The sequence below is a fragment of the Suillus paluster genome (genome assembly GCF_016628075.1).
Source record: "Suillus paluster strain FC165 chromosome Unknown EDB91scaffold_6, whole genome shotgun sequence".
Taxonomy (NCBI): domain Eukaryota; kingdom Fungi; phylum Basidiomycota; class Agaricomycetes; order Boletales; family Suillaceae; genus Suillus; species Suillus paluster.
In genome coordinates, this window is record NW_024537566.1 from 248,567 (window position 1) to 263,571 (window position 15,005).

At 50.6% G+C, this 15,005-nt stretch overlaps 4 protein-coding genes across 4 annotated transcripts; 2 read left to right on the plus strand and 2 right to left on the minus strand.

The window, feature by feature from the left end:
- The first annotated feature begins 214 nt into the window (after positions 1-214).
- On the plus strand, positions 215-1,045 carry EDB91DRAFT_686548 (uncharacterized protein). Its single transcript, XM_041328101.1, has 2 exons — positions 215-845; positions 893-1,045. The coding sequence occupies exons 1-2, from the start codon at positions 476-478 to the stop codon at positions 973-975; spliced, it is 453 nt and encodes a 150-aa protein (XP_041181691.1). The 5' UTR covers positions 215-475; the 3' UTR covers positions 976-1,045.
- Positions 1,046-1,697: 652 nt separating this feature from the next.
- Positions 1,698-11,205, plus strand: EDB91DRAFT_1046110 (uncharacterized protein; the record flags this gene model as incomplete). Its single annotated transcript, XM_041313239.1, has 6 exons — positions 1,698-1,983; positions 2,037-5,092; positions 5,147-5,221; positions 5,283-7,931; positions 7,987-9,895; positions 9,950-11,205. The coding sequence occupies 6 exons, from the start codon at positions 1,698-1,700 to the stop codon at positions 11,203-11,205; spliced, it is 9,231 nt and encodes a 3,076-aa protein (XP_041181692.1).
- On the minus strand, positions 11,151-12,114 carry EDB91DRAFT_1107116 (actin-related protein 2/3 complex subunit 5). Its single transcript, XM_041317500.1, has 4 exons — positions 11,932-12,114; positions 11,800-11,872; positions 11,566-11,748; positions 11,151-11,514 (listed from the first exon to the last, which is right to left on the minus strand). The coding sequence occupies exons 1-4, from the start codon at positions 12,075-12,077 to the stop codon at positions 11,452-11,454; spliced, it is 465 nt and encodes a 154-aa protein (XP_041181693.1). The 5' UTR covers positions 12,078-12,114; the 3' UTR covers positions 11,151-11,451.
- Positions 12,115-12,138: 24 nt separating this feature from the next.
- On the minus strand, positions 12,139-14,996 carry EDB91DRAFT_1107120 (uncharacterized protein). Its single transcript, XM_041317501.1, has 8 exons — positions 14,888-14,996; positions 14,812-14,829; positions 14,656-14,756; positions 14,445-14,596; positions 14,234-14,393; positions 14,065-14,178; positions 13,859-14,017; positions 12,139-13,806 (listed from the first exon to the last, which is right to left on the minus strand). Exons 1-8 carry the CDS (start codon positions 14,900-14,902, stop codon positions 12,522-12,524), a joined length of 2,004 nt encoding a protein of 667 aa, XP_041181694.1. The 5' UTR covers positions 14,903-14,996; the 3' UTR covers positions 12,139-12,521.
- Positions 14,997-15,005: the final 9 nt, after the last annotated feature.

The window sequence follows — 15,005 nt, forward strand, 5'->3', positions numbered from 1 at the left end:
GCTAATTTATCACGCAGGACCATCTGGTCAGTTATAATCAACAGCGATGTACGTCAGTAACGAGCTCTGGACGTCCCTTCCCTGTCCGGATCTGCCACTGCTACTCGGTGTGTCCTACTATGTGGCACGTCGAATTCTTCGGCTATAACCTCAACAGCTTCCACTTCTGCATCCTATTGATGGTAGTACTTTTTCACGAGTGGCACAAGCTCAATGGGGAGCGCGAATATGCATGTTGACTAGTGCCAACATATGTGGCAACAAACATCCTCGATGCCTTCCTACCTTACCACAGCCAGCGAGAGCGGTCCTGTAATTTTGGCCATCTCACACTATCCTTTCACTCCGTTTCCAACTCCAACACTTGCACACGAGCCACCAGTTTTCCATATGTCCGACCTTCTGTCTCCTGCTAGCGCATGCCTAATGGTTGTGTCTGTCTTTGCTCCAGCTAGGGCAGGCGCTTACACAGACAATGACGATGGTACATGGAGCCACCGTGTTTGATAATACAACCTCTCGATTTTACGTACAGATCTCCAACGTTGCTATCCAACGGGTGTTGGATGGGCTAATGATGGTCTCTGTGTTGGGAACGTTCCTCCTGCCAGAGACGCCACTGGCTCGTGCCTTCACGTCAGCGAATCACAGCACGTATGTTAATTTTGCTTGTATGTCTTCCACTCTGGGATTCACCTCTATATCCGACATACTGACTTTGTCACTAAAGGGCTTCATTTCCCGTCCTACCAATCCGAACATGCCAGTTATGTGTATTGGTCCAGGAACAGGCATTGTACGTATGCGTACCGTCATGGAAAAACGTATACACGAGCGATACAGCAGTATGTATGGCTGTCCTTGTACAGCAGTTGATCTTTAACGACCCTAGATACTACCTTACAGTACTTTGGTTGCCATTCTGCACACAATCAGCGCTATCACTCGGAGTGGGAATCTTATGCCGAAGAATAAAATCTCCGCTATCACGTTGTGTGTTCTTGTGACGGACCAGAAGGGGTCAAATGGACGTATGTGCAAGATCTGATGCAGAAGGACCCACAGAATAGGATATTTGGAAAATGTTGGGGCAGCAACGAGGCGTTCTTGTCATCTCAGGGTGGGTCCAGACCAAGCGTGGCGCGTGATGAATTCTAAGTTCCAATGATAGTTCTTCGAACAAAATGCCTACTGCGGTTCGTGAAGCCGTGCGAGGTGCAGTGGAGATGTTCAGAGGAAGGTCGAATGCCGAGGCCGTGGGGTATGTTGCTGCGATGGAGAGGGATGGAAGGTTGATTGCTGAGGGGTGTTGGAGCCCAGATCATTCGAAACTAGTGAGCGCCGAATCATGACGAAGTTGATGTACTCTGATAAGCAGACTCCACAAGTAGTTTGCTTTCCGTGTCGCATCAAACCTTCAGGCCTGTAGGTCCAAAATTCGACCCACATACACGATCTTCATTTGAGATTTGAATCGTTCATCAAGTAAATGACCGTGTACAGCCTGTACCATCATTTCCGCACCTCCTCGGGCGATATGCTTTGCGGTCCACCTAATTTGCGTACACAGGTTCTAGCATTGCGCAGATCCAACCCTGAGGACGAGCGCTTAGGAGTTCCTTATCAGTGGCCGAAGTGTACCGTCAGTGACCGTTGTGCTCTTCTTTTATCCCAACAATATGCCTCAACATTCAAGAATGAAACGACATCTCATAGACCAATCCAGTCTGGAATATATCATCAATCATGTATTTTGTCCCCTCAGGTTGCCGCAAGGGAGTGACCATTCCCTTGAGAATGGCTTAGCCTTATCTCAGGCGGTACTGGATGCTGCTCTCGCCTTCAGCGGCCAGCTCCCGTCCGATAAGCGGCCCCTTTGGGCGATCAGCTTGAAAATGCTTCAGAACCTCCAAGATTCAATCAGTTTTAGCACTATGTCTACAAAGGAAGTAGAACATCAGATCAGCGCTATGGACAACAATGGTCTGCCATTTTATGTCATTTGCATCTTTTCCATACTGAGTATCAACTTACAGATGTCCTTGTATACATGATTCGCGAACAAAACGCTGCGGTGGTTATGAGAAAACTCGAATCCGAAACCATATTTGAATCTTTCGAGATCTCTCCCGATGCCACCGCAGTGATGGGCGCAAAGGGAAAGCTCATTTGTTCGTATCCTGGACCTGCTATCACAGTCCCGGATACGAACATCGACGATGCTACCTTTCACGCCGAGCTGGCAAATTTTCTCGTTCACATGGATCAAGATGTCCTCGATGCGGCGGCAACGACGACAAAAGCTGGGTCCACTGTTACTGAAAAGAGAAATACAACTCATCCTCGATACATCACGGAACTCTTGACCGGTATACTGCGTGGCCTCGGGAGCATTGCTGATGTTCCTCGCATCCGCAAGCGCATCGGAGATGATGTGCTATGGGACAGCGTAAAATTGCCGTGGAGGCGCTCGCCCCTCTGGCTTGTCATTCGCGTTGCCTTACAGACGACTTTAGAGCGCTGTGCTCTCGGACGAACGACGTACAAATCATTCATGCTATTCTTTATGGCAAGGTTCACGACCCTTGCCCTCAACCGTGACTTGTCGAATGACATCCTACACTTCATGTCCGCAAAGATTGCACGCCGTCTTTTCAAACTTGGATCCTCTGCTTCTCCGGAGCTATCGCAGATGGTCAGTACGGCCACCAGGGACGTGAGGAGTATCCTAGAGGGAAGATGGGAATCTGTTCAAGACACTCAACGGGTCTCGCCTCATTGGGCTCCCAAGACCCTCCGAGTGCTGCAAGATACCCATCTTTCCTTAAACACCAGCCGAGAGTACATACGCCAAGCTTTGCAGAATCAGCATTCGTCTCCGCAACCAGCCTCATTCAACCCCAGCCACCGCACGCGCGGGACGATCAATGATTTCCTTGACGATGATGCTAGCTTCCTCGTAGCTGCCCATGCTGCAGAACCATCCATTTCCCTCACAGACTTCGAGACGGTCGTTAGATCAGGGATCGACGACTGGGTAGCACGTGTTTCATTTCAGAGCATCGATTCCACATGCGTCTCAATTGAGGCGTGCGCTTCCGCGTACTCCTCGAGAGGGCTGAAGGCTTACGAGGGAAACCCGGAGAATTTATCCATCATGCTCATTACTCTTTTCGAGCTCTGGGTAGCCATGGACAAGATCGTTATCCGACAAATCCCCCTCCTAGCAGAATATCCCCCCGAGATCCCAGTGACCCTTTTGGAGCCACTGCTAACTCGCAAATCCTCAGCCCTTGATCGTTTAAAGCAGTTGCACGCCTACCTGAAAGCTCGCTATCGCCAGGCTTCTAGTCATCTGTCGGCGTTCTCGTCTACTGACGATGACAAGTCATTCGCAGCGCAGTATTTTTGCCGGTCACCCAAGCTGCAGAGTTTGAAGCTTACCATCGAGGCGGATGCCCGTAAAGAGCGGAAGGAGAAGTTGACTGAGCTTCGCAGCCTCAACAAGAGGTACGCTTGCCTAAAGGAGGAAGCAGCAAGCTTATCACACGAATACGGCGTCAGCTCCCGCGGCAGGAATTACCATGCACGGTCCTGTTCAAAGTGTCGCCTGGAGAATGAGATGCGATCTATGACGATTACAGTTCACGAGTGGCCTCTGCCAAAGCGTGAACAGGAGGCGATCGTGGTCGTGTTTGAGCTGGCATGCCCCACCGCGTTCGACATGTGGAGATCTATGACGCTCCATGTCCTCGTCGACGTTTGCACTCCAGAACAGATTTCGCCCACTGATCCCTTCACGACACTGCCTAGCTATGATGCCTTGCAACGCTACCGCCCATGTGATGCAGGGCAAAGGCTGACTTTGGCATCCGATGCCAAACCCTTCACCAAGTGCCATTACAGCAACACTCACATTCCCACGGTGGACGACAGGGTCTGTGTGAACAACGGACTCAAGTTTCGGTCCTTCGATACAACCACAGATGCATGGGTGGCCGATGTACTGCACCTACGCTTCAATTCTAGCAAGCTGTGCACTTTCCTTCTTCCCAAGGGACCATATGATGGTTTGCAGCAGTACCTTGCAGGAACGTCCCACACGTCCAACAAGGTCATAGCCAATCAGGCAGATTGTCACAAGGACATCACCATCCACGAATTCATCGCCTTCGGGATCTTGCGGAGTGGACCGGAATTGCAATGGATTAATGTGCTACGCGAACTCCGCGCGAGGACCGTCAATTTTCGACGTGAAGAAGTTCATCTATTGCTAGCGCAGGCTGTTTCACAGGTTGGCCCACGTTCGTCCGATGACCGCCTTGTTTGGCACAAGGAACTAAACAGCGTGCCCTTCATTGATGCACTACTTGGAGAGCTGGAGTGTTTGATGGCAAGCGTCGAAGGAAATTGGTTGGAAGGTGTCACGATCAGCACTATCATCATGCTTGTGTCTCGCGTCTTGTCCTCGACTCAGGAAGAGAGTATCAAAAGTCGGGGATATTCGTTCCTCCGAAGGATACGTACCGCAACCCTTATGTTGCTGAGGCAGCTTTCAGCAAAAATGCAAGCCAGCAAGGACGAGTCAGTCAGTCGGGAATTACAAGGACGTGTTCGTGACATGGCAGTCACATGTCGGAGTACCTTTGACGTTGACGTTGATGCTTCGCTGCTCCTCACGTCAAACGGCGACATGCAGGTATTTGCATATTGTGCGGTCATGATTTACGACAACACTCCAGGCCAACTGGGCGATCTCCCACAACATTCCAAGCTCATACTAGAGCGAGACAGGAGATGCTGTCACGCTTTAGAAGCCGCTGTGCGCCAATATGCAGAGCTGCACAGGGATGGTCTTGATCGTGCGATTGCAGAGATTTGGGACAGCTACAGACCAGGAACTCCTTGGAGGGCACTGCCAGCTCCGAATTTTCGTTGGCTTTTGACGCAGACTGCGCCTTCGTGTTCTCAATCACCACAAGATGTGCACTTCAATTTGGTTAGTGGGTGCTTGCTTGTCAACGGGAAGCAGCTGGGCAGGCTCCCGTCAATGATCGTGCAACATCCTACCTACCAATCGATCTTCGGTAGTGTCAGTGTTTGAACGTTGCGAATATGTTGTTAGACGCTGATTTATTAACTATAGCAAATTCTGGACATCGTTCCAGCTGATATACCTGGAATGGAGTATGCGACACGCGGGAAGGTCTGCGACCATCAAGTTAGTCACCCTTGTTGTCGTCACTTGGCAGCTAACATAATGGACTTGCTTGTTCCTGAAGGTGTCTTTCGCTCTCTGCGCCTCGAACGATCTCATCATCCGCGCAAAGCATCATGAGCAACACTCGCCTATCCTTCAACTCATTCCAAGCCACAGATTTGTGGATGACCTACCAATGACCTTGATCGAAGGTCACACTCATTGGCTCAACCTGAGCACGAGCGAAATCGAGATTCGGCCAGTAGAAAATGCGTGGAAGTCCTCACCTGAAAATTGGCTCCTGCAATTTGTTGTCTCGGGTCCCTCGACACTGCAGAATGCTGGCAGTGCCACTCTTCTTGACATACGCAGCCAAACGTGGGACATGATCTCCAAGAGGATGCATCCTCTAGAGGACGCCCGTTACATCATGGTCACATATAACAAAGAATCGAGCAGCTCTTACTCATTGAAGGTTGATTTACCTCGCTATGGTCTCAAATTCTTCATCGATGAGGAAGGGGAACTGCAGTCCCGCAACATGCGCAACATGATCGTTGATGCCATTCAATCTACTGGAGCGATGTTGGGATTGGTCAATCAACTCATTTTGCGTCCGAAGTCGCAAATCGCAGATGAGCTTCCGCGCACCGTCATCATCCCAGATGGTCGTATCTCGTACTCTTCCGATGGTCATCACGTCCAGGTTAACATCGCTCCTACAGGCACCCGGGTGACATACTACGTGTACAGGGTTGATAGGGATTTATGTTGTCTCACTGGGAATATGGGTCTGACGGGCAAGCTTTATCAGGCACTCCTCCACGCCGTTACCAGCGGCTGTCTTCCTGATCCCCTGACGGGTCGAACGGGGACAGAGGAGGCGTTGCATCTCTTGCATTCTGCAGTTTGCCGGTCTTTTATGAAGCTTCGCTCTCGTGATACAGATCTTTTGCGCGAGATTAATTCGCTGTCAACCAAGCGCGTCTGGTATCCTACTCATCTTCGGAAGATGCAGACAGTGTCATGGTCGTGCCTTGATCCCCTCGCGCAGCACCATGGTTTTCATTCAGCCGCGAAATCGATCATGGACTACGGCAGGCAGCTTTCATGTTTCTCAGAAGGGCCTCCAGACCTTCATCTTACCCTTGATCTCCCGTCACCCACTGATCACCTCCTTGAGCGCGCATCCATTCGTGCCTCAGCAGTCTATCCAGACCAGTTCTCTCTTCCACTTGCACTCGGTGACACAGATGTCATCTATGCTTCGCGCGATGTACCGGATAAACATGAAGAAGAAAGGGCATTTCACACCGCCTTCATGGTATATCAGTGGCCAAGCAAGCTTCCAGTGGAACGGGATCTCCTTAGTTTGTTGATTCAATGGAAAGATGTCCGGGGCATCAGTGACTCGCTCAACTTGCAATACTCCAAAAACTGGCTTCAACCGAATTTTTCTAAAATCTTCCTTTCTGCGTACGACCACTTTCGTAGCGCAACGAAGAAAGACATGTTTCAGCTGGTTTTCACCCTAGCTTCGGTATCATATACCTCCTTGAACGACCATGCGCTCGTCCCGACACTCCTAGCCTTCGCCACAGTTCCCAAAATTCGCAGCTTGGGTGACCCACCGGAATTCACCTCCTATACTTTCTCGGATGGATTCATACCGTCCGATGCGATATTGAACAACATCATCAGTTCGTGTACCAAGGATTATGAAAGAAGTCAGGAGAGACACCTAGGTGCAAGGCTCCGGGAAGATGAACAGGCTTTGGGAAGGCGTCGTTATTCAGCTTTCGAAGACAAGTGTCGCTCCGAAAAGCGACTCATTCTCAGCAAAATTCGGGACGCTTGGCCATGCGAAGATCCTTCGGCGCTCAATATGCTGCAAGTGACCTGCTACAATCTCAACGAACTGTCTGCAACACTTCGCCCAGTGTTTCGCAGCTGTTGGCAAAACCGTCGTTTGAAGCAGCACCTGGATGTCCTGCAGGAAACCCTCAATCAGGTCTACACGCCCAATCCTCCGTCGAAACTACCCTCACAATATGATCTTGATTCCTGCCCTGAAGACTCGAATATTGCTTCACCGGCCTCATCTGTCGATGCCCAGTACCTTTTCGATAGAGATCCGCCAGCGATACAGATGTGCGAGTCTACGCAAATTCTACCCAATTTTCATCGGACAGATTTGGTATCTCCCGACTCCGGAGTCACAGCGAGGTTGCAACAGCTGGTCAACACCTTTCATGACAGAGGGAGTAACAAATTCCGCCGTAACTACGCTAATGATCTGGACCAGAGCAGGTCGATTTTCTGTGAAGAAAAGCTTGTTGCCCCACCAGATTCTTCGCCAGACACGACGGAATCGCTGCTTGAGTATCATTCTCTCCATAGCCAGAAGTTCCGAGATTCACTCGCGACAATCGTACATGCACTTTCTCCTGTTTCTGCTGCCGAGCACGCATTATACAACGCTGGGTTGTGGCCCCGAATTACTCCAAACTTCCTCTTCATTCGCATGTCATCTATTTCAGGAAATTGTTTGGGGAAGGCTTGGCGTACGGCCCTCATCCGCCTGTCACAGGTGCTTCTCCAACTGCAGCGCTCACGAAGATTGATGGTCATTGCCGCAAAGAAAAACTGGATCGAGTTCTTCAAGGAACTAGAGAATGAAGAACGCAACGGATTCGATCCGGATCTGCACCCTGACTGGCTTTTAATACAGGTGCGCTTCAAGAAGAAGTCATTCTTTCACAGTCAATGATAATGGGCGTCCTCAGATTGAAAGTCAGTTCTTGGCGCGACCTGTCCAGGTGAACGTTGCGATGGAGATGATGTCGCCGAGCACAGGGGGAAATACTTCTCTCCAGCTGAACATGGGCGAAGGGAAATCCTACGTCATTGTCCCCCTCGCAGCAGCCGCTCTTTCTGATGGCCATAAATTGGTTCGAGTCATTGTGCTGAAGTCGTTGTCGGCTCAGATGTTCCAGCTCCTGGTTGAACGACTGAGCGGCCTTGCACAGAGGCGCATTTTCTATATTCCATTCTCCAGAGCGCTCTCTATCGACGCATCCAAGGTGCAAATGTATCGTGACCTGATGCAGGAATGCATGGACACCAGGGGGATTTTGGTCGTGCAACCGGACCATATTCTGTCGTTCCAGCTGATGGCTGTTGACCGTCAGCTGCCCCTTCGAACCGAAGCTGCTGAAGAGATGCTGCAGGCTCAGCTGTGGCTCGACAATCATACGCGCGACATCCTGGACGAAAGCGATGAAATTCTGCACGTCCGCTACCAGCTGGTGTACACCGTCGGTCTTCAACGGTCGCTTCAAGGGTATCCCGAAAGGTGGACGACTACACAACAAGTTCTGACTCTTGTCGCGAAGCACGCTGCCCGACTCCTAAGCGAATTTCCCTCTCACTCGGAAGTGTCCATTCACAAGCACGCAGCGTTCCCCTTCATTCGAGTTCTGCACCCCACAGCAGGTGAAAAATTGGTCCAATGGATCTCACAGGATGTCATTAGTGGCGCACTTGAAAACATCAGCTTCGACCAGGCATCTCTCCAAATGAAACAAGCTGTCCGCCAGTTCATCGCAACCGAGAATATATCCAACACTTGTATCAGCTTAGTGGAGGATCGCTATAGACGCACCGCAGTCTGGCCCGGCCTTCTAGTCCTACGTGGACTACTGGCTTGTGGTATCTTGGTGTACGCCCTCAAAGAACGTCGCTGGCGAGTGGACTATGGCCTTGCGCCAAAGCGGACGATGCTAGCCGTTCCGTTCCGCGCTAAAGACATGCCCTCGCTGCGGGCAGAGTTTGGTCATCCAGACGTTGCTGTCACCCTCACCTGCCTGTCATACTACTATGCGGGTCTCACGCTCCAGCAGCTGATGGTATGCTTCGAGCTTCTGCTGAAGCAAGATAATCCTGCCCTTGAGTACGAATCCTGGGTGTTTGGACTTCAGTCCGTTCCAGATCATCTACGACGCCTTAGCGGTATCAACACAGAATCCGCGGAGCAGCTCCCTGACCTTCAGCAACTGTTCTCATTCAACAAGAAAGTCGTGGATTTCTACCTATCTCGGGCAGTTTTTCCCAAGGAAGCCAAGGGATTCCCCAGTAAGCTCACCTGCTCTGGGTGGGATCTCGCTCAAGAGAAGTCGCATCTCACAACCGGCTTTTCTGGTACGAACGACAATCGCTATCTGCTACCTAGCTCGATGGTGCAGCACGACCTTGATGATCAACGGGGCACGAATGCCCGAGTCCTAGCATTTCTTCTGCGTCCAGAAAATGATTGCTACAGATGCTTACCGCCCGGTCAAAATGTGTATGACTTCATTGATGCCCTAGTCGCAGAGACTCCAGAGGTCCGCGTGCTCCTGGACGTGGGTGCGCAGATGCTAGAATTGAAGAATCAGGAGTTGGCTGAAGCATGGCTTAGAGCCAAGCGTGAAGCCAAAGCGGCAGTATTCCTCAATGACGACGATGAACTCGTCGTCGTCAGTCAGGATGGGACAGTCGAGCCCCTTGTATCGTCCCCCTTTGCCCAGCAGCTTGACCAATGCGTGGTATATCTCGACGACGCCCACACTAGGGGAACAGATGTCAAATTGCCTTCCGGTTTCCGAGCTGCTGTCACGCTTGGCCCCAAAGTCACGAAGGACCGCCTGACGCAAGGTTCGTGATTCCAGAGTTCATCCATATCAGTCTTCATAATAACCAACGACACAGGATGCATGCGAATGCGGAAGCTGGGCAATGGGCACTCAGTTATGTTCTTCGCTCCGACTGAAGTCGACCGGAGCATTCGTTCGGCGACTCAGAAAGCTGATACCGACGGCGTCGATGTGGCAGACATCTTGCACTGGGCGATGCTCGAAACCTGTCTCGATATTGAGATGCGTGCATCCCACTGGCTTCAACAAGGATCGGAGTTCAATGCACGGCATTCCGCATGGGCTCAATTCTCACGTACCCCCACTTTGATCGACACCCTGAAGACCGCCTGGTTGCAGCCAGAGGAACGTTCGTTAGAGGATATGTATGCACCAGGAAGTTCTTCACAGGTATCCCAGGTTTGCGATCCAGACATGCAAAGGAAATGCGATGAACTCGGAATCATATCGTCATCGGCAAGAAGCATGGATGAGGAACAAGAAAGGGAGGTATTTCACGAAGTAGAGAGAGAGCGTCGGGTGGAACGACCGCCCAGGGTCGAACCCGCAGCCCATGCTTTGTGCCCAGACGTCCGTCGATTCGTCGAGACCGGCCGAATTCCCGCAGGGTCCTCTGCGTTCATTCAAGTGCTATCCAGCCTTGTCAACACCACTGCTGCATTTCATGAGGGCGATCAGTGGGCACAAGATGTTTTAGTCACCCATGACTTCGCTCGTACAGTGAAAATTCCCCCTGCTCAAAAGGTGGATGATTATCTGCGACCCGTCAATTGGGTTATATCAAGTGGCGTTGGACGCTCCCGAGTGCTGGTGGTCGTGAGCCCGTACGAAGCAAACATACTGCTACCTGATATCCGCAGAAGCCATGTAGTTCACATGTGCATCTATACTCCTCGCACCACAAAAACGATGCAGCCATGCGACGACCTTCGACTTTACTGTGTTCCTTCAACGCCACCGTTGACACCATCAGAACCACTGATTTGCCAGCTCAACCTTTTTGCGGGCCAACTCTATTTCTCCAATTACGACATGTATCTCCGCACTTGCAACTTCTTAGGACTCAACGCGCCGGATTTGGGGGACGAGGACTTGATAGCTGATAGCGACGGGTTCATCAGCGAGGAGAATCGCCCCGCTGCGAGAGCATCGTGCTCGTTCAAGCGATCGCAGCTTTCTGCACTGAAGGAGTTGTTCGCGATGCGAAGGAAAGGCATGGGGTATCTGCCAACTCACCTCGGGAAGATGCTCAACGGCCGCATTTTGACTGAGGAGGATTTTCTTTCTCGACTGAGTGCCAGGTCTCTTTAGCGTGGGTTTTACTACCTCTCTGTCAGGGCTCTGACTGACTGCAGTTCTAGTCAACCGTTCAATTGTATCAACACCGACCTTGATGTAATATTGCATCGTTCTTCGTAAATGTATTTGTAGTCGAATCTATAAGTTTTGTTACTTGAATAGACTACTTCCATGTCAATCCAAAATCCACCGTGTTCATTCTGCTGTGCAGCTGAAAGACAGACATCCCTGATCAATTAGTGGAGGTAGTATGCTCGTTCATACAGTTCTTCGGTCAGTCATTACTCGTACAATACAGCCAGTGCCAGCGACTTCCGTCAGCTGCAAATTTATAGTCAGGAAGTTGATATAGGCAGCAAGCTCCAGACGCACCTTTTCATGCCACCCCAGAAGCACGCTTCCGCTCACATCACCCCAGCCTGGCATCCCCATACCCTTGTAAAGGTACTTCATCAAAGTGTCCTGAGCATCCTGGGAAAGCGCTTTTACAACATTGTTGATCTCTGACGATTTCGTGCTGTTGAGTATCGAGACCACCGTTTGCAACGTCAGGTTCTTGCCCAAATGTCAGCGTATGGGGGCGGTGTCATGCAACAATAGACACACCTTAGCGTCGTCGACGTTTGGCCCATACGGTGCGCTGTCCAGCGCGATGCTCAGGGCCCCTGGTATGTCTCCCCTATGCGGATGGGTAGTGCTTAGATTGGATCATGTTACAAAGTCGAGATGTGACTGTACTTGGCTAATGTGCTCCGGACTGCTGCCTGCTTCTGTTTCGCATCGCTCAAGACTTGAGCTGGATCGCGCGGATCTGGTTCACAAAGCTCGCTCTCTAGGAGGACATCTTCATCATAGGCATCAATGTCGATCTTTCTAAAAGACATGGTCGTTGGCGTGACGGTGTAAGGTGCTGCGTTTCAGTGACAATGATTGTCGCAAGTCACATGATCATAAAAGCACGGCGTATATTAGTGCTTAGATTACCCAAAGATCACAGTGTAGCGACGTCCCGATTCCCAACCAACATGAATTCTTCATACCCAATGATAATACGTTTGTGGTTAACACCGATGCAAGATATCCGAAAGCTTGTATCGAAAAATGCACGCAACGAGAAGATAACAGTCGAATTTGGCCCAGAGGAGCCCCCAGTGGAACTCGGAATCCGCCTGCTGTAGACAGATCAGTCACAGCAACACAGCCAACCAGCGCATATTTAGTGAAGCAACAGATTGTTGCTGATCTACGAAATGGAGCATGGAGAAATGAGATCATACAAGGCCCCCACACAGAATCGGAAACAACGACTGGGTCACTGGGTACCGGCTTTAGGTGGAAGATACATCCAACAGGCTGTCAAAGGGCGAGACATTTGGTCCTTGCATGCTGCTGGCCGAAGACGCTGGCGTCAGATATGCAGATGCCGGAGTACAGGGACTATTAGATTGTGATTGGGGCTTGAGAGAATTCCGGCGAGGTAGCGGGGGAGCAGCCGTGTTAGTCGATGATCGACGTGGCGGAGGGAGGGGAGGAGCGCGCTTGATTGCAAAGCTGATATCAGAGGCCGTTCGGCCGTTCGAGATGGAAGGTGCAAGCAGTTGTGGAGATGCGCCACGCGGCATATAGAAAAAATCTTCTTCGATAACTTTCGCCGGCACTAATCTCGACTCTTCCTCATCTTCAGGCACGGTACTGGCAATACTCTCCGTATCAAAGCCATATCCAGATGATAGATGGCTTGTGTCCCTGGCACGACCTCCGAGAAGGTTCCCGACATCGTCCTCGCTATCCTCGCTTGCGGCAGCACGATGCAGTTCGTCTTCAGATGACTGCACCGAGCCTTGATAAGATAGTGACGACTGTGAAATGGTTTCTGTATATGTAGTGGGGAACAATCCCTTGCGACCGTCTGGTAGAGCGCCGAGCCACCAGTCATCCAGGACTTCATGAATCACAGTGATTTCGTCACCGGCCTTAAAGGTGAGTTCATCCGATGAACCCGTGAAGTCATGTAACGCCCGGACAAGCTTTGGTTCGTGTTGGGAAGGTGGCTTCATGATCTGAATCGGCATTTTGGGTGACCCATTTAACAGTTCTTTCACCTTCGAGCTAGGTGATTTACGAGAAAAGGACCGAGAGCTTGGAGGACGAGGAGAGTCGACGCTATCTGCCTCAGGGTCGTCTTCGTTGGTAAGGGTTGCAAAGTTATCTCTATCTTTCTTCCCTCTTCCCGTCACCGAGCTCATAGCGCTCGACGCCCAACCAGTAACGTTCATCCTCTTGCCCGACTTGTCTCCCTTGGGGGTCTCTGGGGCATCAGCTGTGACATCACTGTCGGCACGTTTCCGTGTGGCATTGCTGTCGGAACGTTTACGAGACGCCTGAGACGATGGTCGTGAGATAATCTTATTCCCTGCGTCCGACTTCCGGCGCGTGGGCATAGGGGGCGGATGATCCTCGTCAGAACCATTGGATGAAGCTACTACACCAGATGCATTGGAAATTGTGGACCGCTTGGAGCGCACAGAACGAAATTTAGGATCTTCATTGGCGCGTGAAAAGACATGAGGCTGAACGCTCTTGCGTTGAGTCTCAAACTTCGCCAGAGTGGACCTGAATATCTCAAGATCAGAAGCTAATACCGGGCTGGCTGGGGAGAACATACTCGTCACACCAGTTTGCTTTCACATCCTGCAACACTTCGTAGTAATGCTTGGCGAAATTGAGCTCGAGATCCAAAAACGACGTCAACTCTCGAAGTTGCTGTATCTCGTTTTCTTGAATGGCCTGCATTCTGGAGCGCACATCTTCAGAGGTTTCTTCGCTGTGTCCCCGTCAGCAACTTGGATAATTGATATTGATGCTACTCACTAGCGCAGACGGCTTCGTTGGAGCTCATCCTCTGCTTCCCGCCTCTCTTTTTCTTTTTCCTTCTTGTTGCTTTTGATCTTCTCCAGCTTAGTGATAGCTGCGTCATAGCTCAACCTGTTGGACCCTAAGTCAGCTACTTCACAACGACGGGATCACTAGCTTTTCATACCTCCTGCTCTCCAGCTTCTTGCGCTGGTGTTCATAATCCTTAATGTCTTGAAGGAAGTTCTGGCAGGAGGTGATAAAGGTATCTTGAAACGTCAAACCGTACGCCTCCTGCAGGGTAGCAACTTTGCAATGGGCTCTGCCCAACTTGACCAGTGACGTCCCTGAACATATCAGGTTAGGTAAAACAGGTTTACAAAAGAGTGTTAGCGCACCGAAAGCAGAATCATCTCCAAACTCGTCCCCATGGGAGATCATTACAATTCCCAATGTATCGAGCGGCATAAGTTTATCCATCTCTTGTGCTACGGTCGATTCCTTCTTCTTGGAAAGCACATGATGGTAATCTTCTGAAGCTGCCTGCAGCCTTATCGCGTATGAGGTCAATTAGTTCTATGCATTTCTGCGTGAGATGAATTGACGTACCTTAGGATCCCTTCTTTTCGAAGCTCGATGTCCTGCTCGATGTCTTTGAACTCATCTGCGACGATGGTCTTGTCTCGCGAGGATATCTTCTCGCCAGCCCACTGTTTATTGCAACAGCGTTTGAGTAGAGAGTTGTGTTACGGAGCGGTGACTAACCTGCCTCAATTTCCCGAGCTATAACATGAATAACACGTTCATAACAAGCTCAAAAGTAATTAAGAAAAGTACTTGCCTGCTTACTGGCCATGACGGTAAGAATGAAAGAAGCGACGTGCCTTCGTAATGCCCTTGCAACGGGACCAGACGGCACGCCATTGTACTCTTTATCGTGTATTCATTTCGGGTGGTCT